This window comes from Toxotes jaculatrix, chromosome 2 (genome assembly GCF_017976425.1).
Source record: "Toxotes jaculatrix isolate fToxJac2 chromosome 2, fToxJac2.pri, whole genome shotgun sequence".
Lineage (NCBI taxonomy): Eukaryota > Metazoa > Chordata > Actinopteri > Toxotidae > Toxotes > Toxotes jaculatrix.
This window is the reverse complement of record NC_054395.1, coordinates 6,604,686-6,628,081: the sequence shown is the minus strand read 5'-3', so window position 1 is coordinate 6,628,081 and position 23,396 is coordinate 6,604,686. Positions and strand designations below refer to the sequence as shown.

The window sequence follows — 23,396 nt, the reverse complement described above, 5'->3', positions numbered from 1 at the left end:
TGCACGCCTGACACGCCTAATCTCATCTGATTCCTCTGTTCCACTCTTTTGTTCAATTTTCAGTGATTACTGCTATCTGTCTGACCTTGTGATTTTTAGAAACACATACACATACACACAACTTAATGTGATCATACACGCTGACACACAAGCACATGCATTTCCTACACCACCAGCAACATCGTCCCTTTAAACACACACCTTTGTTCAACCGCAACCGGTCTTATCTCACTATTCCAGTCCCAACTTCAAACTAGCCTCCGTGCTGGACTTTGAAATACCTCTGTTTGAACAGGTAGTGCCTAACCCCAAAGGCCCTGTCATTCAACACTGGAAAACTGTCATATCTGCAGACATTTTCAGTGATCTAATTTAAATTGATCCCTTGCAATTTGTTCTCCGCCTGTGTCTATCATAACTCTCTGTTATTGATCTTCACGCAGCGGTCTCCCAGCACAGAAATCAGTGCCCCCGTGGCTAAGACCCAGTGTGAGAGATGAAGCCGTGCAGCCAGCCAGCCAGCATTAGAGGCTCGAGACAGGCAGTCACAGAGCAGATGAGTTAATTCTCCCTTTGGAAAATGCAGGTCTCCCTCTGAGTATATAGCCTGCAAACCCCCCCACCACCTCTCAAATGCAACATCCCTCCCCTTTCTTCTCAACTGCTCCTCTCCTCGTGTCCTCCTAACCTGTCTCTCACCTTGGGCCCTCCCTTCAGGAACTGCCCACCATATAAGGAGCATCAGGTTGAGTTTTTCAGGCAGAGTGGCACCGAGGTGTATGGACACTCGGCTCACATCTCTGTTTCCTCTCAGCCTAAAATCTGCCTGCTATTCAGGGCACGGCTGAAGGGGTGGAGGTGGGGTGGAGGTTGGAAGGTTGGATGAGATGCAAGGTCCAGCCCCCAACATTTTTCTCTTGGTTTTGAGTTGCACGCCCAGATTGAAATGCCATCATCACAAAACCCATAACCTACTTTAAAATCTTTGGCTCCCCCTCCTCGTCCACTGTCTTATATTTACAAGGCCTAAATGGAAAACAACTGTGTGCACTGATGACCTGCAAGATCTGTGGTTTTACTGCTATTTCTGTGTAAATTTTAGTTACATTTCAGTTTAGTTATTTTAGGAGATCACCACTGAAAGCTGAATGCTATGGGACTGTTTCAAGGGAGTAACCTAAAGCAATAATTTGCTTTAGGGTTTTTTGTGCTGTTTTGTTTTTTAGGAGTACTCTGCTTTCAGTATGAATTTATTTACAGTATGTCACTCTTCTTTCCCACGTCCTGCCTCTGGTGACCTCAGTTTTAACAGACCAGGTGACAAAGAGAATTAAGTATCCTGTGCATATTTACATTCTCCCCAAAACTGTGCATTGTGTATTTTGCATCTCCATTCTTTTTTTTTCCTGCCTTGACCTAGAGCCCAACAGTGCTAAAAACTCCTGCTTTACTTGTTTAGCATTCTTAACCTTGCAACTTCAAGAAACAAGAGCTTTCCTCTCCAAAGTGTGATTGGCTTGCCCTGGCCCCAGAACCCTAAAAGTTCAGGATACTAAATCTGGAGGCCTGTGAGAGGCAGGGGGCGGGACCTGGCTGTCCCGTTTAAAGTGTGTCTGAACCTTCACTTGACGTCTAGTCTCTCTGTCGGGGTGCACACGGATTGACCACTCCTTTGGGCTTTTCTTTTATCCTTGGATATTTGGGGGGGAAAAGCTAATCCACAAACATGGTAAGACCAGTCAGCTGTGCAAATGAGCTGTTGAACTATTCCAAGTTGAGGCCAAGCAGCCATTGCTTATTAACTCATAATAATGAGAGTTAATTGGAGGTTTAATGACTGACTAATAAGTGCATTTGAATGTGTAATAATCAGTCCACTAAGTTGTTGAGACGCATGTTTCCTTTTGTTGGTGAGGTTAAAATCCTCATCTGTCGTCTTCCCTTAAAATAGCTGCATTTTTACTATTTCTAAATATCTATTTATATATATTTGTTGTGTTTTAATTGAATTCTAATGAAATGGGTTTTAATGAAACATTTTAGCCAGTTATCTTTTGCAAAGACTCTTAATCCATGTAGAAAGTTATGACTGGGTACTGAGAGCAGTGTGGGTGTCAGGATTCTGCTTGGGGCGACAAATTCCCAGGGATTGGATGTCTGCAGGCCATATACAGCCAGCCTAATGTGTTGAGCCTGAAATAGCTGCACTAATTTTCACCAGGCTCAAGAAACCTGTTGAGGCGCAGCCAATAGAATCTTACAGAACTTATGAATTATTATTACCACAAACACTAATCATGCAGTAACCAAAAACAACATAACAATATCTCAACGTTTTTCTTTTCTGTCATTTTGTACTGTGCGTAATGGTAGTTTTACTCTCCGGTTTAATCACTATAGTTTGCGCTTTGAAATTTTTACAGTGATTTTGTCACATTCTTTTTAAAATGAACCTACATGTCGTGGAGATTCCAGCTGCCGTTAACGTGTGTCAGATGGGCCTAAACGCGAGGCTCAGCGTGCAGAGGTTTAACTAGAATAATATAATCAGTGAAGCCTGTATTGACAGAGTGACACCTGTTTTCTTTCAGACTGACGCGCAACAAGAGGCCCGCTCCTACCTGAGCGAGGAAATGTTGGCTGGTGAGTAAAGGCTACGGTAACGCGTTACTTTACCCAGGAACCAGTACTGAAACAGATTACTGCAGATAAGCGGCCTAGTTGTTTTAAATTATCGCACATCTAAATGTCAAGATGACAGTAGTAGCGAGCCACATTCTTTCAACTCTGATTTTTCGACTGAAACCTTCTGGATCTCAACTATTTCCTTGTTTCATCCAGAGTTCAAAGCCGCCTTCGACATGTTCGACACCGACGGTGGCGGTGATATCAGCACCAAGGAGTTGGGTACCGTGATGAGGATGCTGGGTCAGAACCCCACAAGAGAGGAGTTGGATGAGATCATCGAGGAGGTCGATGAGGACGGTGAGCAACGGTTAAATTACACAAATCAGTAAACTATGGAGGCCGTGGACAAACTGGTCTCACTGAACTCCGGTGTTTGCTTTTACTGTGGTTCATGCGTAAAATTGCGCGCAAAGAAGATGGCGCTGTCTTGTCCCTCAAGGGCCGCAGGGCTTTGGGCTGATCACTCTTAATCAATTATGTGACCCTCTTGTTCACCCATCAGGTAGCGGTACCATCGACTTCGAGGAGTTCTTGGTCATGATGGTGAGGCTGCTAAAGGAGGACCAGGCCGGCAAGAGCGAGGAAGAGTTGGCGGAGTGCTTCCGTGTGTTCGACAAGTACGTTCACGCTGTTCCCGCACACAGCGTGGTTCACTTAATATTACATGCTGATTCACTTTTGCAGGCGACGTTTTTTTCTTGCGTTATTGTTTGTTTGTGTTCACACCCCAGCACATTTATCTGTTTTGTCCAGGAACGCCGACGGCTACATCGACAGAGAAGAGTTCGCCCTCATCATCCGCAGCACCGGCGAGTCCATCACAGAGGACGAGATCGATGAGCTGTTGAAGGATGGAGACAAGAACTCTGACGGCATGCTGGACTTTGACGGTACGTGCACGATGAGGATGATGATGAGGATGAACGTGTTAGTTCAGTGTAGCGACGTTAATTTTCCATCCTCTAAAAAAGGACTTAACAAATAAATATATTTTATCATAGCCTTGGAGCATTCCTATATTTTTGTTGTCAATGGCACTTGGATACTAGTATAGTATGGTTTTAATAACCTTAATATTGTTTGCTTATATTTTTTGCCTCTTACAACCAGATAATACAAACTGAAACTTGAAAGACAAGCTTTAGTTGACTACACAGTGCTAAGTTGAAAAGCACTGCTTCGAGGTGCAGGTCTTGTTAGCTGGGGCAATAATGACATGTCCCATGTCTCTTTTCTTTTCCAGAATTCCTCAAGATGATGGAGAATGTGCAGTAAAACCAGAAAGACTCATGGACATTCCTCCTCCCCCCTCCCTGCGAAAACCGTCACTCTGAACACATCTGACCCCCCCTCTGACCCACTCCAACTACCCTCCCCTACACACACCACTTCCTCCTCCCTCCTGTCCAAATGGTTCACTGCCTCTCTTCTCCATCCTTATAGACATCCTCAACAGACAGCTAGGACACCCGGCGGGGGTCGCTGGCTGGGCTACACTCTTCCCCAACTAGTTTGTGAATGCGTTTGACGGCCTATGGATGCTGCGCTGACACTGTACACGGTGACAGGAGCGCAAGGCTACAACGGGGAAATTCACTGCACACACCTTTTGCAGTATGCATGGCATAACATGTTATCGGCGACCCCCCCGTCCCCCCACCCCTCTGGTAAAGCTCTGATCTAGATGTAGTCTAGGTGGATCGGCGGCCTGTTACCTGCTGCTTAGACCAATTCATTCAACCACTTCACTGTACAAAGAAATAATTTGCTTGAACAGAATAAATGAACTAACACATGCTCACTTGTAGTTGGTCTGTCATATTTATGGTCTGTGTAAAAATTTTGTTTTGAGGAGTATAAATAAAAATCTGTTTGTTTCTTCTTTTTGTCCACTGTGTTTGAACCACAGCTCGTTTTGTCTTTATCACCTGATTCTGTGCTGAACACTCAGACTCTTGAAGCGGGGGAAAATCATGATTCAGATCAGTGCTGTTCACAAATGCTGGGGGGGACCCACAAAAATCCCAGGATTACTTCTAACATGTGGGAAAGACGGTGCCCAGCTGATGGCCCTGAGAATGTTCAGAGGGGTTCACAGCACAAAGCTGTAAAGAAGTGGACTTGTGAAGGGGACGCTGCTTGCTGTACATGTCATGTAAGAGGGAAGGAACTTCCCTGCTATAGATCTGATACTTTATTTAATGTGGGGGCAAACATTACAATTCCTGCCTTGGCACCGGACTCTAGTAATGTCATCATAGGGTTTAATTAATGGTTCAAGCCTGTGAAATTCTCGGCACAACTTGCTTTCACAAATAATAATTTGTCATTGATGCTGCACCTAACATTTTATTTTTGATGACTTAATTTATAGTTTTCTTTTTGAAACGACAGGAAATCCAGCCAATCCTCCAAAATCCCCAAATATTCAGCTTACAGCCACTGAGGACTAAGAAAACCTGCAAATATTTACAATGCAGAAGCTGGAACCAGAAAATTTTGCTATGGTTTCTTAAAATGACTTAACAAAATAGTTGGTAATTAAACTTCTGATAAGTGACAAGGACCAAGCTGAGGTAGATGCTGTGGCTGCACACTGATGTTAAATTTAAAGAGCTATGGCTTGATAATTTAGATGTATGTGTGTTAGCTGAGGTAAATGCATGTACAGTGAGTACAGCAAGCGCGTTACCATACTGTCATTTTGATGCTTCAGTTGATTTGAGTGTGTGACGCTGAGCCATAAATGTCACTGTCCAGATCTAAAGCACAGTGTCTTCAAGGTAATTAATATGAATGAACCGAGCTTCTGACAATAATATGTTACTTTATTTAATCAGTCCCAGACAGCATGACAACACTCATTGTCATACTCTCCGTGAAATAATGCAAATCACCTAGCAAAAAAAATACAGAGTTTAGACAGGCCCTGAAGTCTGAACAGGCTCCTAAAGGACACAGGTGAACAAAGAGAAATTAAAAAGAAATAAATGCTAAATTAGACGTATGTAAAGAAGCTTCTCAGGATGAGTTTATGAGCCGTAATTTGCTTCGTCGAAAGCTTTCCGTGCTCTCTTCAGCTCTTCGTTCATGGTCAGTAGGTCTTTGACTCGGGCGAACTTCCTGGGGTCCTTGCGAATTAGAAAAACGATGTCCTCCACCTGGACGCGGCCCTGGCGTCCGATGGACATAGCCTTGTGGGTCATTTCCGTGATAAACTCGATCACCAAGTCCTCCAGAATATCCACGGACTCCGTGTACGGGTTCTGGTCGTCTCCAAAACCGTACATCATACAACGGAGCTCCTTGGAGAACAGCCTCTTTCTCTTCCCGTGGCCGACATCGACGCCGCCGGAGCCGTCATCCAGCTCCTCATCGAAGCCAGTCTCCTCGTCCTCATCCGCCATTCTGCTGAAAAACAGACGGATAAATGTGGTTAAAGTACAACAGCATTATACGCACCTGGTCGCTGGGCTGTAACGTTAATATATATATTAACAAAACACCAACGCTGTTATCATATGAACATAACACAGAGACATAATTTAAAGCAACCTTTACCTTTTAGTTCAGGCGGGATAACAACAAACCAGTCGGTGGTTTTTTGACTTCCGGTCCTACATAGTCTACGCTTCCGCCTCTGCTTCCTCGAGGCGGAGAAAAAAGTTATCTATCCCATATACTGCCCCTGGCGGTCATTTTCTTTAAACTCCGTTGTTTCCCGAGCAGTGATCCGCGTAATGTAAGACCACAAAGTTTGCTCATGTTAATCAGCCATACAGTCAACATGACGGACGGTAGGTCATTTTAATAACAGATTTTGGTTTTCCCGACACGTGCTTTAATGTTTCGAGACAAACAAGGCCAGACTTCATTAAAAAAGATGGAAATTTAAAATGACCGCGTTTCTGTGGATTAACACCTTGCTACATTGTAATTTAGCTACATATATTAAGATATTTTTTCGCGACGTGTGTGTGTTTTGTGTGTGGCAGTAGCGAACAGTGTGGGGAACTGAAGCCGGAAAGTTAAATATTTATTAAATCATATTGATTCCTGGTGAGTTACGCGGATGCCGAATTGAGGAGTGGTTCATAACAATCCGCTGAAGGCCTTGAATCTCAGTGCACGTTTCTTGTAAGCGACAAATGAACACTGCAGCGATTAATGGAGAGGTTGATCAACGGAGTTCAATATGCGGGTGTCGTCATACGAAAATGACACGTACCACGGGAGCTCACTGTGCACTCTCTCACCAGTTGCAGAAAGGAAGTGATGATCATGAAAGCTCAAGCTAGTTAACGGTGTACACCAAGCAAATAACTGTATTTTTGTATAGAGATAGCTAATTAACCAATACTAGGAACACGATACCGGTTTAGCCGGCAGGCTAATGTCAACTAATGAGGAATAACGATAGTTCGCACAGAAAACAATCGGTCTTGACAAACTTTGCTAAACAACGGTCAGGTGAGTGCCATTATTACGTTAGCTACCGGTGAATTCATTAGATAATATTAGCCGAAGCTGTCTAATTGACAATAGTAAACTAACCCAGCTCCTGGTGAATAATTTCAGTAGAAATTTGTAGACATTGTGGTTAACATTAGGTGAATAGTGCCTTAACCGCCAGCAGACTTGGTTCAGCAGCTGGCTCATTGTGGTCAAACCTTAGCTAAAACTAATGTTGCCACTAAGCTAACACTGCATCAGGCTCATTTACAACTCAAAAAACTATGTTCTTGCTCATTGTACACAAATGCGACCTCTAATCTTGCTAATCTCTCCTCTGTCTTCTTCCACACGGGGGCTCTGCCTCGCCTAAAGCAGTCAGCTATGGGTAAGAAGCAGGGGTGCAGAGGCAGTTTGGAGATGACCTCCCTACAGTAGCTCTCTGGGCTGTACAGCTGATCCCGGCGACCCTGTATGGCGTGTCCGGTCCAGTTCTTTTTCCGGGTGCTTCGCACTGTTGGATTAGTTCTCCTCTACTATATCTTCTCCATAGGCATCACCTTCTACAACAAATGGCTGATGAAGGTAAGTGGAGGAGTTCATTAAGTACTACTGGCTTCCTGTTAATAACACTATTGCTCTATACAGGGCATGCTGTTTTTGACGAACTTATTTTTATAAGATGATAAATGAAAATAATCAAAACTGAATTTGATTGGGGGGGGGGGGGGGGGGGTGTCTTCTTCCATCCCTGTCTGAGATGACACTTTTTGTTTGTTTCTCTCTCTCTCTCAGGGATTTCACTATCCCCTCTTCATGACGTTAGTTCACCTCGCCATCAACTTCAGCCTGTCGGCTCTGACGCGACGGGTCATGCAGTCCCGGACAGGGAAGCCCCGCATCATTCTGAGCTGGACAGAGTACCTCCTTAAAGTAGCTCCTACTGGTGAGATTTTGGTGAAACCTTGAGGGTTTTACCTAAATGTTCAGAAAGCAGCACAAAGTATTCAGAGTCAGAGAATTAGAAGAGGGACTGACAGTCAGCTCTTATCATGTTCACTGACTGACCAAGCTGTCAGTGAAGAATACTTTGACTAAAGTCCATATTGATAGAACCATTACATAAGACTTTAGGGAGTCGAACATTTAAATAAACCAATACAGCATAAACAAGCAAACTATCTTACATACATACATTAAAGTTAATGTTTGGATTGTATTATGTTTAATTGTATTCTGTTTTGTCTTAAATCAGAAACCAGTATACGATTTATGCATCAAAATATCCAGATCGAGGCTCAATTTTCATTGTTATTCAGTTTATTATGAAAGCTTACAAAGCATCTTTTTTCACTTTTGATATCCTACCTTATTATTCATAATTGATAGTTACAAAATAGTATAACAAAAATATATTTTTGCAGGGTATTTGTCCTCTGAAAGTCCTAATTTCTGTCTCTTACCCAGCCGTGGCCACTGCACTGGATATTGGACTTTCCAACTGGAGCTTCCTCTTCATCACCATTAGCTTGTACGTTTGCGGCTTAGCCTTTTCAAATAGAAGATAGGACTTCAATATGATGTGACAAACTTCAGCTTACGAGTGCTTTTATTTTGTATCATTACAGGTACACCATGACCAAGTCCTCAGCAGTGCTCTTTATCCTCTTTTTCTCCCTGGTGTGTAAACTTGAGGAACCGGTGAGTGACAGGTTGTTGTTTTTTTTGTCTTTTTTTCAGTCTAAAACATTTGTGGAAATTATGTGTTGCCTGCACAGTGTCAAAACTAAACCAGTTTTTACAGTAGCATAAAATAATCAGCTGGATCAGTGCTGAATTATGTGACTGTCTCTATGTTTTTCATTTTTCATTCTGACAGAATTATAGATTTAAGTGCAGTTAGCATACAGACTCCATATGCAAGCACGAGAAAGAGCTCTCTGAAAATCAGAAAATTCAGCAACTTTGAGGAAAAGCACAATGGCTGTAATGGAGGCAGAGAAATGTACATTTTAATTAGGTAAATCAGCTGCATAAGCAGCAGGGGAAGGCAGCGGTCATACAGCCTGCTAATACCCAGCCCAGAACCTCGCTGTGTTCTCACTGAGTACAATGAGAACCTTGCTGTGTTCTCATTGTACTCAGTAAAATTAAGTTTACCTTTACTCCACTTACTCTTCGTTCAAACTGAGCACAGACAGGAAGTGTACTCCGATATACATAATATTATAAAAGCTTATTCTTGATACCATTTCATGTTGTGTGGACTCAATAATGGTTCTAAATGACAGGGTTCTGTGTGTTTTAATCACCCAGTATTTAACATGACTTCCACCTTTCAGTGGAAGTCAGTGTAAGACATAATGTGGAGCTTTTGTCACACATCCCTTAGAAACCACAGTGACTATCAGCATGTTTCTTCAGTGAGGAGCAGCTATTCTTAATGACTAAACAACAAAAGAAGGATGCTTGAAACAGATTCTTATGTTGGGTGAATAAATGAATAAACTAAACTAAACTTCAGCATACAGCTGAAATAATGCTGTGTGCATTGCTTCTGCAGTTCCACACAGATTAAACATAATATATTAGTACTCTTGTGTGCAGATGGTGTACATCTTATACAGTGAAATTATTATCACTATAGTTTCGTGTAGTGCTACCAGTGTGGCTCTAGGAATAAGACTGACATCATGTCATGTTAACCTCAGGGTGAATTGTAATCACTTTGGTTAGACTGGTAAACTTGTACATTTTAGAATAGTAACATACCGAACTATTTTTATTTAATGGTTATAACTGCTTATTAGCATTGTCATTGTAAGCATGCCGTCATTAGCATTTAGCTGAAAGCACCGCTCTGCCTAAGTGCAGCCTTACAATGCTGCTAGCGTGAGCAATGTTAGATTACAATAGCAGACAGTGAGACGATGGACAGCTAGCTATTAAAAACCAGCAGAGAGTTAAGGAAGTCCAACATGGCTGCCAGACTCTTTGACAAGCTCCAAATTATTGCCATGGTGAACATAGATCAGAAACTGGGGGGGGGGGGGGGGGGGGCTAATGATGCATTTTGACATATCATCAGCATTTTCCACTTTGTGGTCCGTCTTTCTGTCAATCAGCATCGTCCCTTTTCTATTTATTTCCATTTTCTTCTTTTATTTTCCAATGTGTCTTCTCCAGCTGTGTTTGACACATTTCTTACCTTCCGTCTCTCTCTTCTCTTCTGTCCCTTTTTGACCAGAACCCATTCCTGATCCTGGTGGTCCTGCTGATCTCCAGTGGCCTGTTTATGTTTACATTCCAGTCGACCCAGTTCAACCTGGAGGGATTCATCATGGTGCTGCTGGCGTCGTTTATAGGGGGGATCCGTTGGACCCTCACTCAGCTCCTGATGCAGAAAGCAGAGCTGGGTCAGTGTTGAGTCACTGTGAGATTGAAAATGATGAATTAAAGTCAAAGAGTCCTGTTATAGTTGCTTTTCTCTATTAAATCTACCTCAGTTTAACTGAGACAGGTGAATAGATGAACAAACTCGGCTCGTTGATTTTTACAAGCTGAAATTCATACAAGCTTATGATCCTGTTTTCACGTTGTATCTTTCTCCAGGCCTTCAGAACCCAATAGACGCCATGTACCACCTACAGCCTCTCATGTTCCTTAGCCTCTTCCCCCTCTTCCTGTACAATGAAGGTGAGATATAGTCTGGAGCTGCAGTTTGTCAGAGTGAGGAAGCAGTAAACTCAGCTCTGTAGCCCTAATTATAGTATTTCATTCGTTTTCAAAGATGTTATATAGTCCTGTCCATTTCACTGGGACACACCTGGTGAATGAGGCCATCCTTTGGCTCCTGTATATGCATGTATGCTATTTTCAATGGTCCTAAATTTTCATTAGGAAACAAATTTCTCAAATCAGTTAAAAAAGAAGATATGTAATACTTTAATGCTTCTGCTCAGTGACAGATACAGCATCAGACTCGTCAGTAAGGAGGGATTTTTGATAAAAAGTGATGTTGTACCTCAGTAATCCAGTCGTAACGCTCTTCATGTGATCTTACTTCATCTTAAATGCTTTACCTTAAGGGCCTAGTTGCCTTCCTCAGATTTGATCAGTGTCTTGTAAACGATGCCTTTGTTACACACCTCTGTCTTGATCTTGTCCTCTTTGTCTCTGTCCAGGGCTGAGCCTCAGTACCTCAGAGAAACTGTTCCGGGTGACGGAGCTCTCCCCTCTCCTTTATTCACTCCTCACGCTCAGTATTGGCGGCTCACTGGCCTTTGGTTTAGGCTTCTCAGAGTTCCTTCTAGTCTCCCGAACCTCCAGCCTCACTCTTTCCATAGCAGGGATCTTTAAGGTACTTTCTGAGTTTAATATGTGAACTTACTGGAGCTTACTGATCTACTGAGACAATACACCACCACCCATTTTTACAACTATACTAGCATTTTATCTCTGAAGGTTTCTGTGTCTGCTTTAATCTAATTGGACGAGCTTTTGAAATGTCAGAAGCTCTGCTGTTGCTAAGGATCCGAACACATCAGGGTGGTCTCCACTTTTCACTGATGCAACAACTTTTGTTTCCTGCTGTGTAATGAGCATTACAGCTTTGTCAAACCTCATGAGACCCCAGAGTTCTGGTGTTGCTCAGACCCATCTAACACATCCTTTCTTTTCTTCCTTGTTATTGTCGTGTTTTCCTGTAGGAGGTGTGCACTCTGGTTTTGGCAGCAGCTTTGGGAGACAGAATGAGTGCAATTAATTGGCTGGGATTTGCTGTGTGTCTGTGTGGCATTTCGTTGCATGTGGGACTCAAGACATATTATTCAAAAAGTAAGTATTACATTTGTTGTTACTGGTCATTGGTAGTGGTATGTAAAGCGTCAGTCAGATATTTACAAATATCCTTCAGATATGTTTAATGATGTGTGAAATATATAGGATAGGTCAAACAAGTCAAGTAGCAATAACCACGCACATTGTTGAGTGGAGGTGGACGTTAAAAAGCCACGATAAAGATGAGAATGTCAATTTTGTGATGCTTTCCATCAGATAAGGTCCCGTCTTTAAGGCAGCTGAGCAGTAAGAGCCCAGAGCTCGAGCTGCCATTACTGCAGCAGAGCAGAGACGAAGCCGAGGACTCAGCCGCTGATTACAATGACGAAGACGAGGAGCAAGAAATCACTCTGCACTGAAGTACTGACTGTCGTCATGCTGCTCATTCTCTTCCATCTCTTCCATCAGACGGTTTGAACAGTGAGGCCAAAAACTGTCTGGGACACACTGCCACAGAAAGAGGGAACAGCCTCTTCCGCTCTTTACTTCCACTCATCAGGACTTCAGGCGAGGCCAGGGCCTCATTATTAGCTCTACATTCACTGTGGACTTTGAACGTGACGCAAGTTATGATATTTTGCCTTAAGGGTGCCTCAGAAATGTAGCTAATACATGAAAGTGTCAACAAAGTATGATGTATGGAGGAAGAGAACTGATTCTTTGACACCTTGAATTGCAGTGGGACATTTTTCTTTGCTTAGATACTTGTCACACTGTGGGAAGATATTCTTATTTAATTATATATACCTCTATGCATATGTGTATAAAGGTATATATTAATAGCGTTCTGCAAAGTGCACATGTCCCTGCAGAGTTGAGAAACTGCAGAGCACTGTGGAAACTTCCTCATGCAGTTACAAGTGCTTGATTGAAGTGTTCTGGTATCTCGGTAATGAAGAGTGGGAGCAGTGCTAACCTAAGTGCAGATTACATTTTTTTTTCCTTCCCCTTAAGTATGTAGCCTGATTACCAAGAAAGGGCCATCTGTAAGTTATTTTGTGTAAAAGAAAGATTAACAGTACATGTATTATATAGTTCCTCAGATTCCTATTTTAGCAGATGGATATGCTGTTCTTCTTTGTGGGCTGATTTATCAAAGCTAACATACAATTTAATACAACTACATCAACGAGAACTGTAGGGCTGCAACAATTATAATCACCATAGACAAAATCTGCAGGTTGTTTTCTTGACCAATCAAATAATTGTGTGGTCAAACATTAATCGAAATGTAACGGATGCCAAGCCATGACTCAGATGGCTGAAAAGATATGAAGTCCTAAGAGTAAAGTAGACACGTAATGCACCGTTACAGTGATCAGTCACGTCAGGCTTGGTGGAATAAAGGCCCTCTGATTTTTAAACATTTTAAAAATAAAATAACTTCAAAGTCGTGCTCTAACTGAACATAAAGGATTAACTGAATTCAAGACATGAGCTGCAGGGTTGGAGACGAGCGGGGCTAAAAGGAATGGTTTCCAGCCGTTTGAGTCATTATTTGAAGAGATGCGAAATTACAGCACCTTAATGTGCCTTGTTAATACCACAGAATTCCAAAAGACTACTTTAAAGAGCTATTTTCAAAATCCATTATGATTAAAACTTTGTGTAGCTGAAGTACTTCAGTTTTAAGCCATTTAAGAAAGTCTGTGAATTTTTTTTTTTTTTTTTGGTCATGATTTTCTGTAAAAATGCTGCATTGCTGCAAAAGAAAAAGAGGTTAAAAAACAACATCTTTGTGAATGCAGAATAAACCTGTGTGATAACTAACAGTATACGTGCAGCACACTTCAAAATGTCATATTCTCCTGCCTCCTTATGAACTTAGGTTTTATTGCATTCCTATCCATCCATTTGATTACATTTACTCATGAGTCAGGCTGCCATGCTAACTTGTGCTATCACTGAGGTAATTGATTTTATTTACACTTAACTTGGTTAACTAGACTCCTGCAGGGAGCACGGGTCCAGAAGTCTGGGTCTAATCTAATGTACTAACCATGGACTCAAACCTGTGTATCCTTACTTCCCCTGTAAAATCCCCACATTAGAGATATCACAGTGATTGTACAGTGTACTTTTGTAAACTGAAGGTGTGTGTGTGACTTACAGCTGATATATCTCTGCTGTAGTGGGACAGTCGTGGTTCTGCTCACTGCAGTGAAGTTACACACATACCTGTCCTGCACCTGGCTGACCCGCCGGCCTACACTACCCTGGTCAGGATGCGGCACAGCTGTTTGGAAATGATTTCATCTCACATTTAATCCTAGTCTTCATAGAAAATAAGCTCCTGAGATAAACTCTCTGTTCTCTGTAAGCCCTTGTTTTTCATTTCACTGACAGAGCACAATGTGGTCACTAAATGTCATGCCTACAGAAATATGTAAACTGGGCTTGTTTGCTCTGGAGAGCATTTTTATAGCCTTCTCCCGAGCACCACACCCATGCTGGAGCAGCAGGAGGGCCTTGCTTCTCGGATTTCACCCCGAGGAGCTCAGATAGGACCTGGCGCAGGGAGCTGGCTGCACAGTTTTGGCGGAACTGGCGCGCGCTGACATCCCACCTCTGGTATGCTGTGTGGAGTCCGTCTGAAGGAATAACCCGGACTCACCGAACAGCCAGGTAAGACCTCACCTGGCTGCTCTGAGATGGCCAAAACATTTGTTGTGACATTGTCACTACGCACACTTTGGTTCAGGCCAAGTCCCGAGGTCTCGAGTAAAAGACTGACATGGGCTGTATCCTGGAGGTTTAGTTGTCGTCTATTGTTCGAAAGTGCTGTTTAAAAAAAAAAAAAAATCAGGTGTGAATGTTGCGAACTTTAATCCTTATGAAATATACATGCATTAAAAACAGCGGTCAGCATATTATTACTGATTAAAATCAGTGGAATGAAATGTTCTTGTATTGTGCGCAGTGCAGTTAGTGTAAGAAACAAACTCGTGTCCGCAGTTACCAAAACAGCCTGGCGCTGTTGGATGCTTCAGTAAACACTGCCTCCATCAACTACTCGTTCGTCCTTATATTTACCGTTTATATGCTGTAGGAAAAACTAAACATCACATGAAATTCATGGTTTATAACACACTCTGATGTAGTTGTATGCAGTTGTAAGAACATTTGTTAGTGTTTATTAATGTACGGTATTTTTCATCAATTACAGCTTTTCCTGTGAAGACAATTTGATGTCATTACATCTGTGGGTTTTTATTGTGATTCATTTATCTGTTTATACACCAGCACTCACTTATGGGTTCCCACGGGAGGGCATATAACTTTAAAATAGATTAATAAATACTTATATATTTTATAATACTTATATACTTACAACTTCATTGTAGTGTGTTATAACTATTTAGTAAATATTTATGCCTACAACTGCTAAATATGGGGCTTAAAGTGATGTTACTTAATCAGTTAATAGTGAGTGTCTACAAAATATAACTTTCATATTACTAGATTAGTGTGTACAGTATGTGGTAATCTGCTAAAGCCTATTTATGACATTACTGAGCTCAAAATCAAGTCAGATCACTGAATGATCACTGATGTCCAATGTTGGACATTTTCATCAATAGGCCACCTGGATACTTACTGGGTTAACTGGAGTTCAGGCTATTCTGAGGCAGTCATTTTTTCCTGGTGAGATCACTTCGAGGGCAATAAAGGCATCAATGAATGAATGATTATATTGACTTGCGACCACTTCAGGTTCACTGTAGTGTAGTTATCTACAGATGATCAGTAAAGGAAACCAAATCAATATCAGCATTAAGTAATTAATAGAATATCTCTCACATTGAATATTGTAACTCCATAGACAGATCCACAAATGTTAGAAGTAAAACTGCAGTGTGATATTTTTTTCCTATGCAAAGGAAAAAAACTGACTCTTTACAAATGGACTCTCATTTGGCACAGTAACACCAGCATAATGACCCATGACTGTACTGTTTGGTCAAAGTGGACTGAATGTCTCCTGCGTATACTTCAGGGTTCCTTTAACAAAGTCAGATTAGAACCAGACTTCAAGAGGTCAGTTACGGTAAAACTGTCAGTTATGTCTAAAGTTAAATGCAGTTGTCTTGATTGTTATTGCTTAGATAATTTAACTACATGCACCCAGAAACTGAAAAGGGTGTCAGAGAAACAGGAAGCTCAACAGTTCTCTCGGCAAGTATGTCCACCGGCATTGCATAACATTACCCATCTTTTCCTCTGTGTCTGACAGGCAGGCAGACAGGTATGCATGACATATGACTCAAGTATAAACTCAGACATGGCAACATTTAAGCATGCAGGCACATGGGAAACATGAGAAAACATGCAAAAAGAGCAATATAGTCACGTCACATACTGCACATGATGGCTGTATATCAAGTGGTCTGGAAAGCCCTTAGGCAGACTGGAGGTGTTTCTCGTGAGCTGTCTTCAGTGGTGGCCTGTCTAATCATGATGTATATCTAAAATACAAGCTGAAAGCTCTGACAGGAACTCCTGAAAATGTGAATGAAAGGAATAAATAAAGCCTCAGTAGGATACTGTTGTCTTTCTTGACCACCATTATAGATACAAATGAATCTATAATGAGATAAATGTGATATGAAATAGACCTGAGCTTCTTCCGGTCTGCTCATTATGTTGTCAGTGTTTGCATGCTTGTATTCCTACTCACCTTAATTTAATTGAACTTCTCTCACTGGTCTGTGACTGCCGACATAATAACTGAGCTACCAGTCAGTTAATAGGATCTTTGTTCAGCGTGCATTCTGCTGAACAGTGTTCTTGTTCACAAAGAACAATGTCAGACCTTTTGCCGTTGCTCTCCAAAGAGCACCTGCCTACACAACTTATATTCATTTTCCTACAGTTTCCCAGTGCATTTCAAAATTATAGAGTCCCTGAATACAAATGATGTGTAGTTGTGATGTTCGTACGCAGATGCATGAAGGCAGAGTGAAAACAATGGATATCAAGGCTTATAGAAAAAATATCACGGCTGCAAATAATCGTTCTTCATGAGAGAATAAGCATCAAAACATTCTAATAATGTAATGTGTGCCATCATATGTGAAGGCATTTCGTCAATTTTGACCGTCTGAGACAGAAGCGTGTTTTTTTTTATGACCTCCTGAAGTGCTGCATGTTTGTTCATATTACAGCCCTGTGCATGTCATTAGCTGTGTGAAGTCTGAGGGCCTGTAATGGGGACGAGCACTGAAGCACCTGTAGTCTGAGTCAGCTGTAAAAGAGTTCCCGTGGGAAAAGGTGACAGGATTTGTTGGGTTAAGAAGCAAAAATTGTGCTTTTTCTTCTGAAATCTTAGAAAAGGATTTTATCTGCCACCTGTTATGTTGCTATGAAAGCTGTTCAGAGGCCAGTGAATCTTTCCATAAAAGTATCACTCAGTGTTTTATTATTTTCATGACTGATTCATTTTCAAATTATTTTCATGATTGTTTGGTCTATAAAGCATCAGAAGATGGAGAGTAAAGCTGGAAGTTGACATATTGGTGTGACCAGCTGTCCAGTACCCAAATAAATAAATGGTGCTATGCTAAATACTACATTCATGGCAGAAAAAAGAAAGAACTTTTTTTATTTCAGTTTTCAGTAATCAGTTTTCAGTCAATCAGTTGCTTCTGATTAATAGGACATACTAGGCTTACACACATCAGTCAAGTCATTTTATATATGATAAATAAAATATGTTGTAAATATGAATAAAAACAAACCACAGTGACAATACTTTATGATATAATATAAATACTTTGTTTTTCATGTTTCCAGGCTCCATCTGTCTCATGTCTCCTCACCTTTTCTCTTCATCATCATCATCATCCTTGCGGCTGATGCTGTGTTTCCTTCTCAGTGTCCTCCTGCTGCTGTCCCCAGGGGTCCGGGGCCAAGGTAGAGAGCCTTTCCTAACCAATATGTCCCTTTGAGTTCTACTGAAAGGACACTGCATACACAGCCGGAGATGATGGGGCTGAAGGAGTGCAGCATGTCAGCAGGGTCTGAATAACAGTGTCACGTTCAAAGCCACATGCTAACACTTGGCCTGTGTACACAGGTGCACTGATGAAGTTAGAAGTTGAGCATAGGGTCCATCAGACACATGTGGCTGAAATGCTCTGTGTGTGGATACACCATTACTGTGGCACATCTCAAGTGAGGAAAATACAATTTGCAAAGCCTTTTACTGTGCACTCAGTGAGCACTTTATTAGGAACACCACAGACATTCTGAGTAGTTCCTCCCTTTGCTCTCAAAACAGCCCCAGTTCTTTGTTGGCATTGATTTCACCAGATGTTGGAAACTTTCCTGTGAGACTCTGCTTCATGTTGACATGATTTATCACATCATTTCTGCTGATCTGTCAGCTGCACATTCAAGCTGCCAGTCTCCTGAAACCCATCACGACCTGATCACTACTGATACAGAGGCTGTGCTACTTAGCAACTGAAAAACATTTCATCATCATAAACATGTGATTTTAACTAATATGATAATAAATATTTAATTAATATGCTCAGCATATTGATTCATTTTTTAAATATATTTATTTTCTTCTATTTTAGAAGAACAATACATTACAATACAATTTCTGTTTCATCATTTTGACCTGCTTTTGAGAATATTTTAATTTCTGTATTTATTTATTTTTGGTTGCTTTATTCTACATTTCATTAAAAAATAACATTAAAAAACAATCAGCAAAGGGCTTACTACTTTAACGCTCAACTAAAAAGAATATCAACCGCAGCCACACAAATCTCATACCCCACAAATCAGGAAGTACAACACAGCTACTGTGGTTGTCTGCATATGTGTCCGTCTGCCTGGAAAAGTTGTTTTTGTTAGTGGGTCTGTTAGACCTTGACCCCGGTCTCTCTAAATCCCCATCAGACCCTATCTGATCCTCTGCCAGGCACCCATGAAAATGAGGACCCTCTAGAGGCCCCTGGCCCTAGTTTACAGTCACACACACACACACACACACACACACACATACACACAGGCATATATGCATGCCCGTCAGAAAAAGATCTGTTGAGTGCTTAGGGTCATACATCCACAGAGGCGATGAAGACAAAGTTCTGTGATTCATGTTCATGTCTACACTCCTTTGTCTTCTTTGCTTCCGTTTTCCCCTGCCCCCCCCCAACTTCTTCTGCATCTATTGCCCCCCCCCCCCCCCCCCCCCCCACATTACATACAAAACCCTGACACAGTGTAAGTCTGTGACGTTCCTCTGACATGACCTATGACCTTCCAGTCCCCAACCAGCGTCCTGTTCCTGTTTCTATACCAGACGAGAGGACAGGGCATGCTTTGATGGATGAACGGGCAGCTGGAAAGAGGGATGGATGGAGGGTGAGAGGATAGAAACATGAAAGACGCTGCTTGTTAGAAAACCCCTGCTGGAAATTATGTAGATGAAGTGGAAACAAGAGATGGATTTGATTTAAGGAGAAGGAAGTACGAGGGCTTTTTTCTTTGATCTCTGAAAAGCCTGCAACTGTCATGCTCTACCCGTTCTCTTGACCCAAATCCTGGACTTGGCAACATTCAGACACTCATGTGTTTTAAAACCTGATTTTTTTTTGTTTTCTCCCCTTTGTCTCTGTGAACGTCAAGGTCGTCTGAAGTTGACCGTCCTGTCTGAGGACAGACTGCAGATGAAATGGAAGGAGGCTGATGGACCCGTTCAGGGCTACAAGGTCCGAGTGAAACCCATTTCAGGTGAGACGTTCTTGGCTGTATTGAAGTGCTGAAAACAATCGTGTGAAACTTTCACGTAAAGGAATTTACTTGATAAACAATCTTAACAACACAGTCGTGATATAACCTGCAGTATATTGAGTTAATCAACACTCAAACATGCATTTGCAATAAAGACAACCAACTTAAGACAACAGCATTTCAATGCTGACATATTTCAATGCTGTTGTCTTAAGTGGTAATGCATTTTAATTGTGAACATTTATGTATGATACAGCATATGGCCAAAGGCATAGTTCACCCTTGTCTGCATACTTTTGTGTACTTTCATTTATAGGCTGGTTTACATTATTTGGCCCATGCCCCTTTGTAATCATACTGCCACAGCAACTTCAAGTTCACTTCAGTTTCTTTCATCCAAAGACTCTCAGCACATTTTTTTACGAGTTAATAATGTTAATATAACAACAGGACTGAGGTTAGGGATTTAAAAAATTTGTATACCAAACCCAACAATGATGTTTTAGATAGCAATGTGCTTCCATCTTTATTGCAACAATTCCCTGTTTCAACATGGCAGTGACGCTGTGTGAAAAGCAAGAGAATAAAAAAATGATTTTCTGAGTTTTGTGTGGAGGACCTTGACTGGTTCTCTCAGAGCCTCTTAGCTTCCTTTTAAACAGTGCAGGTAGTGACTGACTCATCGATGTTTTCGTTCCAGCGTTTACTGGAACTGCTTGCACTCGCTGCTAAGATTGTTCAGTTCTGCAAACCCATACCCCAATCAGTTCATCGGTTGGTGGGCTAGAATTCATTATTTCAAACACTGAGTAGACCCACAGGCCTGTACAAACCTGTTTTAACGATGCACTGCTAAAAACATCAACAAGCTAAATTAGCCTAAAACAGCTCCTTCTTCCCACGGCCACCTCATTAGCCACCTTATTAGGCTCTATCATAATTTGTTTCACAGAGAAAATTTGTAGCAATTTCTGTCCATTCACAGTTACGGATCGCAATTGGACAAAGCAGCTGTGCATGAGAAGAATTTTTAAGTGCTTTTATTATATTTTAGTGCCCCATGCCTCCATTCTCCTATTCCATGATTACTTACTGTATGGTATAATGGTTCTGAGTAATCAAAAGTGTATAATTATAGACCTATGTCAAAGTCCTTCAGTTCAGTCCTCGAGTGACCTGCGCAGAAGGAAAGGTAGAATTACAGCATAATAACAGAGCCTCAGCCAGAACAGTTGAAATGTCCTCCTTTCTGGTCAGAAGTGAACAAATGCACAGTGACTATCGTCATGAACGTTTTCTCCCATGATCCGATCTGATGATGATCTGAAAGTCAAAGGTGGATTTTTTTTTTCTTGCAGTAGAGGAATCATTCCTCAGATGCACGCTGACAAATAAAATCATACTTTATGAAGTTTCTCACACACACTCACAGAGGAGAGACAATATTCTCCTTTTACGTCGCCCTCCACACTCAGATGAAATGAATGATCGCTGTCTGTATTATATTTGATTCTATTGTTGGCTCTGCCTTTGGTAGTAAGGTTGGTGGTAAGTTAAGACTTTTGTTGTTATTTTTATGCAGGAAATTATTTCAGCAGACAGCAACAAAAAAAAATATAAGGCCGGAAAAAAAGGGCTGCATTGCAACATTAAAATGTGACTCATTTCCCTTCAAAAGGCATGTTAACCTTTCATGTGCTGAAGAAACCTGAGCTGAAACATGAGAAATCTGCATGCTGAAGAAGAATAACACTGCATGTTTGCGTGTGCTTTACAACAGAGATAAGTTGCGTAAGTCATTCGTAATTAAATGCCGTATTTTTCTTCCATTTATCGAGGCATATCATAAATTTGATCGGCCAAAATCTAATCATAACACTTTAATCCAGACTGCCATGAATGTGCCAGCTCTCTTGCTTCACAGGTGATGGTTTGGATAAGAATGCAGCTGCCTCCCCTCCTCCCCCTCCTCCTCCTCCTCCTCCTCCTCCTCCTCCTCCTCCTCCTCCTCCTCCATATCTGTGATTTTTTCCTACCCTCTTAACTTCTCCCTTAACATTGTTTTCTCTGTGTCACCCTCTTATCTCCCATTCCACACTGTGCAGCTAAGCCCAGGCAGGTCTGAGAGAGAGGCAGAGGGGGGCTTAGACCAAGATTTCAGTCCAACAAAAGACCTGCCCACAGGTCAAGGGACTGGGAGGGGGTAAGAGGATAAAAAGGTGATGTTGATGAGATTAAGGGGGGAAATCAGTGCTGTTCTGTAGTTTTGCTCAGTAGTCTGATTAATGCTGAAACAAATGCATTCAAGAAAGTAGTCAAGATGGATCTGAAGCTACTCTCCACTCCCTCCCATCTCCCTCTGCAGTTTCACTCAGAACATCATTAAAGATGATGGAAAACAAGAACAGTCCCTGAGGCTATTGCACTTTAATCTACACTTCATGGTGCTCTGTGTATATTATTATGTTTCATGTATGTGATGATTTGATTAGGAAGCTGTGTTGATTGTTGTCTTCTCTTTCCTGCATTATGAGCTCATCAAGGCCAGTTCCTACCAGTGTTTGTTGCAGTAAACCTCAGCTCAGCTCCAAACTAAAATACAGGCTCTCTCCTGGTTATTGTTAATACTTATCCAGCAAAAAAAGATCTTAGGTGATATCAGGAACTGCGACTTTCCCTTTAGACCTAATCTCACATCTCATACCACAGCCGTCAATAATCGACCAAAATGCTCGTCTTCTTTTCCAGAGGTTCCACAACCAGAGCTGATGCTGACCACCACACGGGGCCGGGCAACCGTGGCAGGACTAGACTCCAGTCAGGAATACGCCCTCCAAGTCCTTGTGCTCAATGGGACGACAGAGAAACTTCTCGCCAAGAGACGATTCACTAGTAAGAAACACAGCGAGGTGGATGGGAGAAATTAGAAAGGGTGGCTGAGAAGAGACGGAGAGAGGCAAATGAGCACATCAGCAACAAATGGCTTGCAAAGAGGTTATTGAAAGTGAAGGCCACTGAGATGAAGTGTGCTAAAAGAAAATGCATCATTAAGGTTTATCGTCACAGGTGAGCAGGAACAGACATACATTCTTGCTGTTTGTATGATGACAGTTTTATAGCAGACTGAGCTATGTCAGACAATGATGGTAAAACTTAGGTTATGGTGTCAGTACTTAACTTTGAGGTTGAACAATCCATTGTGGATTTAAAGGGAGGGACATAAAGTCCACAGAGAGAGGGAGAGCGATAGAAAGAAATACCATCAGCCCTGCTGTTGACTCAGTTGGTACTTTGACATTGGCAAGACAGCAAGTGGTGCATTTCTGACGTTCTTACACACACAGCACTTCTCTAGCTGGACTACTGGCTGATAAAGGGTTGAGTTTGAGCATACTGTGTGTACCTACATTAGTAGAGTTAAGTGTGTTCCCTTGGTTGTAAATCTGTCCACCTACATTTGTTCCCCTGTGGCTCACAAAGGCAGCCTGACCAATTAAATTACACAGTCAGTAATGACTTCTACCCACACTGTGCCTGTCCTGAAGGGATGAGCATCTTGCAGAGAGGAGACCAGTTTGTCTTAAGTTCACAAGTAATGTCTGAGAAAAAAAAGGAGGGATGAGGAGTTGGACCTGTGTTTGGAGGATTAGGCTCTGCGTGGGAATTGG

The 23,396-nt window shown here is 41.8% G+C and overlaps 4 protein-coding genes across 7 annotated transcripts in view; 3 read left to right on the top strand and 1 right to left on the bottom strand.

Annotated features, from left to right (window-relative positions):
* The first annotated feature begins 1,620 nt into the window (after window positions 1-1,620).
* tnnc2 (troponin C type 2 (fast)) lies at window positions 1,621-4,570 on the top strand. Its single transcript, XM_041051877.1, has 6 exons — window positions 1,621-1,729; window positions 2,592-2,643; window positions 2,842-2,985; window positions 3,191-3,305; window positions 3,442-3,578; window positions 3,932-4,570. Exons 1-6 carry the CDS (start codon window positions 1,727-1,729, stop codon window positions 3,961-3,963), a joined length of 483 nt encoding a protein of 160 aa, XP_040907811.1. The 5' UTR covers window positions 1,621-1,726; the 3' UTR covers window positions 3,964-4,570.
* Window positions 4,571-5,495: 925 nt separating this feature from the next.
* taf13 (TATA-box binding protein associated factor 13) lies at window positions 5,496-6,341 on the bottom strand. 2 transcript variants are annotated; one of them, XM_041051896.1, is made up of 2 exons: window positions 6,250-6,341; window positions 5,496-6,096 (listed from the first exon to the last, which is right to left on the bottom strand). In XM_041051896.1, the coding sequence occupies exon 2, from the start codon at window positions 6,093-6,095 to the stop codon at window positions 5,721-5,723; it is 375 nt and encodes a 124-aa protein (XP_040907830.1). In that variant the 5' UTR covers window position 6,096; window positions 6,250-6,341; the 3' UTR covers window positions 5,496-5,720. The 2 variants fall into 2 exon arrangements, with proteins under 2 accessions (XP_040907830.1, XP_040907824.1); XM_041051890.1 differs by having other exon boundaries at window positions 5,496-6,099; window positions 6,250-6,333.
* Window positions 6,342-6,380: 39 nt separating this feature from the next.
* Window positions 6,381-13,751, top strand: slc35c2 (solute carrier family 35 member C2). Of its 3 annotated transcripts, none has more exons than XM_041051828.1 (10): window positions 6,381-6,485; window positions 7,519-7,725; window positions 7,936-8,086; window positions 8,608-8,671; window positions 8,769-8,841; window positions 10,388-10,556; window positions 10,753-10,836; window positions 11,325-11,500; window positions 11,850-11,976; window positions 12,196-13,751. In XM_041051828.1, the coding sequence occupies exons 2-10, from the start codon at window positions 7,615-7,617 to the stop codon at window positions 12,336-12,338; spliced, it is 1,098 nt and encodes a 365-aa protein (XP_040907762.1). In that variant the 5' UTR covers window positions 6,381-6,485; window positions 7,519-7,614; the 3' UTR covers window positions 12,339-13,751. The 3 variants fall into 3 exon arrangements, with proteins under 3 accessions (XP_040907762.1, XP_040907776.1, XP_040907770.1); XM_041051842.1 differs by having other exon boundaries at window positions 6,387-6,485; window positions 7,516-7,725; XM_041051836.1 differs by lacking the exon at window positions 6,381-6,485 and adding an exon at window positions 6,610-7,158.
* Window positions 13,752-14,495: 744 nt separating this feature from the next.
* LOC121190798 (collagen alpha-1(XX) chain) overlaps window positions 14,496-23,396 on the top strand; it is a 28,256-nt gene continuing 19,355 nt past the window's right edge. Inside the window, exons 1-4 of the mRNA XM_041051805.1 lie at window positions 14,496-14,604; window positions 17,773-17,892; window positions 19,624-19,728; window positions 22,477-22,620. Of these exons, the coding sequence (XP_040907739.1) occupies window positions 17,787-17,892; window positions 19,624-19,728; window positions 22,477-22,620 (355 nt within the window). The 5' untranslated portion in view covers window positions 14,496-14,604; window positions 17,773-17,786. The remainder of the gene's footprint in view (window positions 14,605-17,772; window positions 17,893-19,623; window positions 19,729-22,476; window positions 22,621-23,396) is intronic.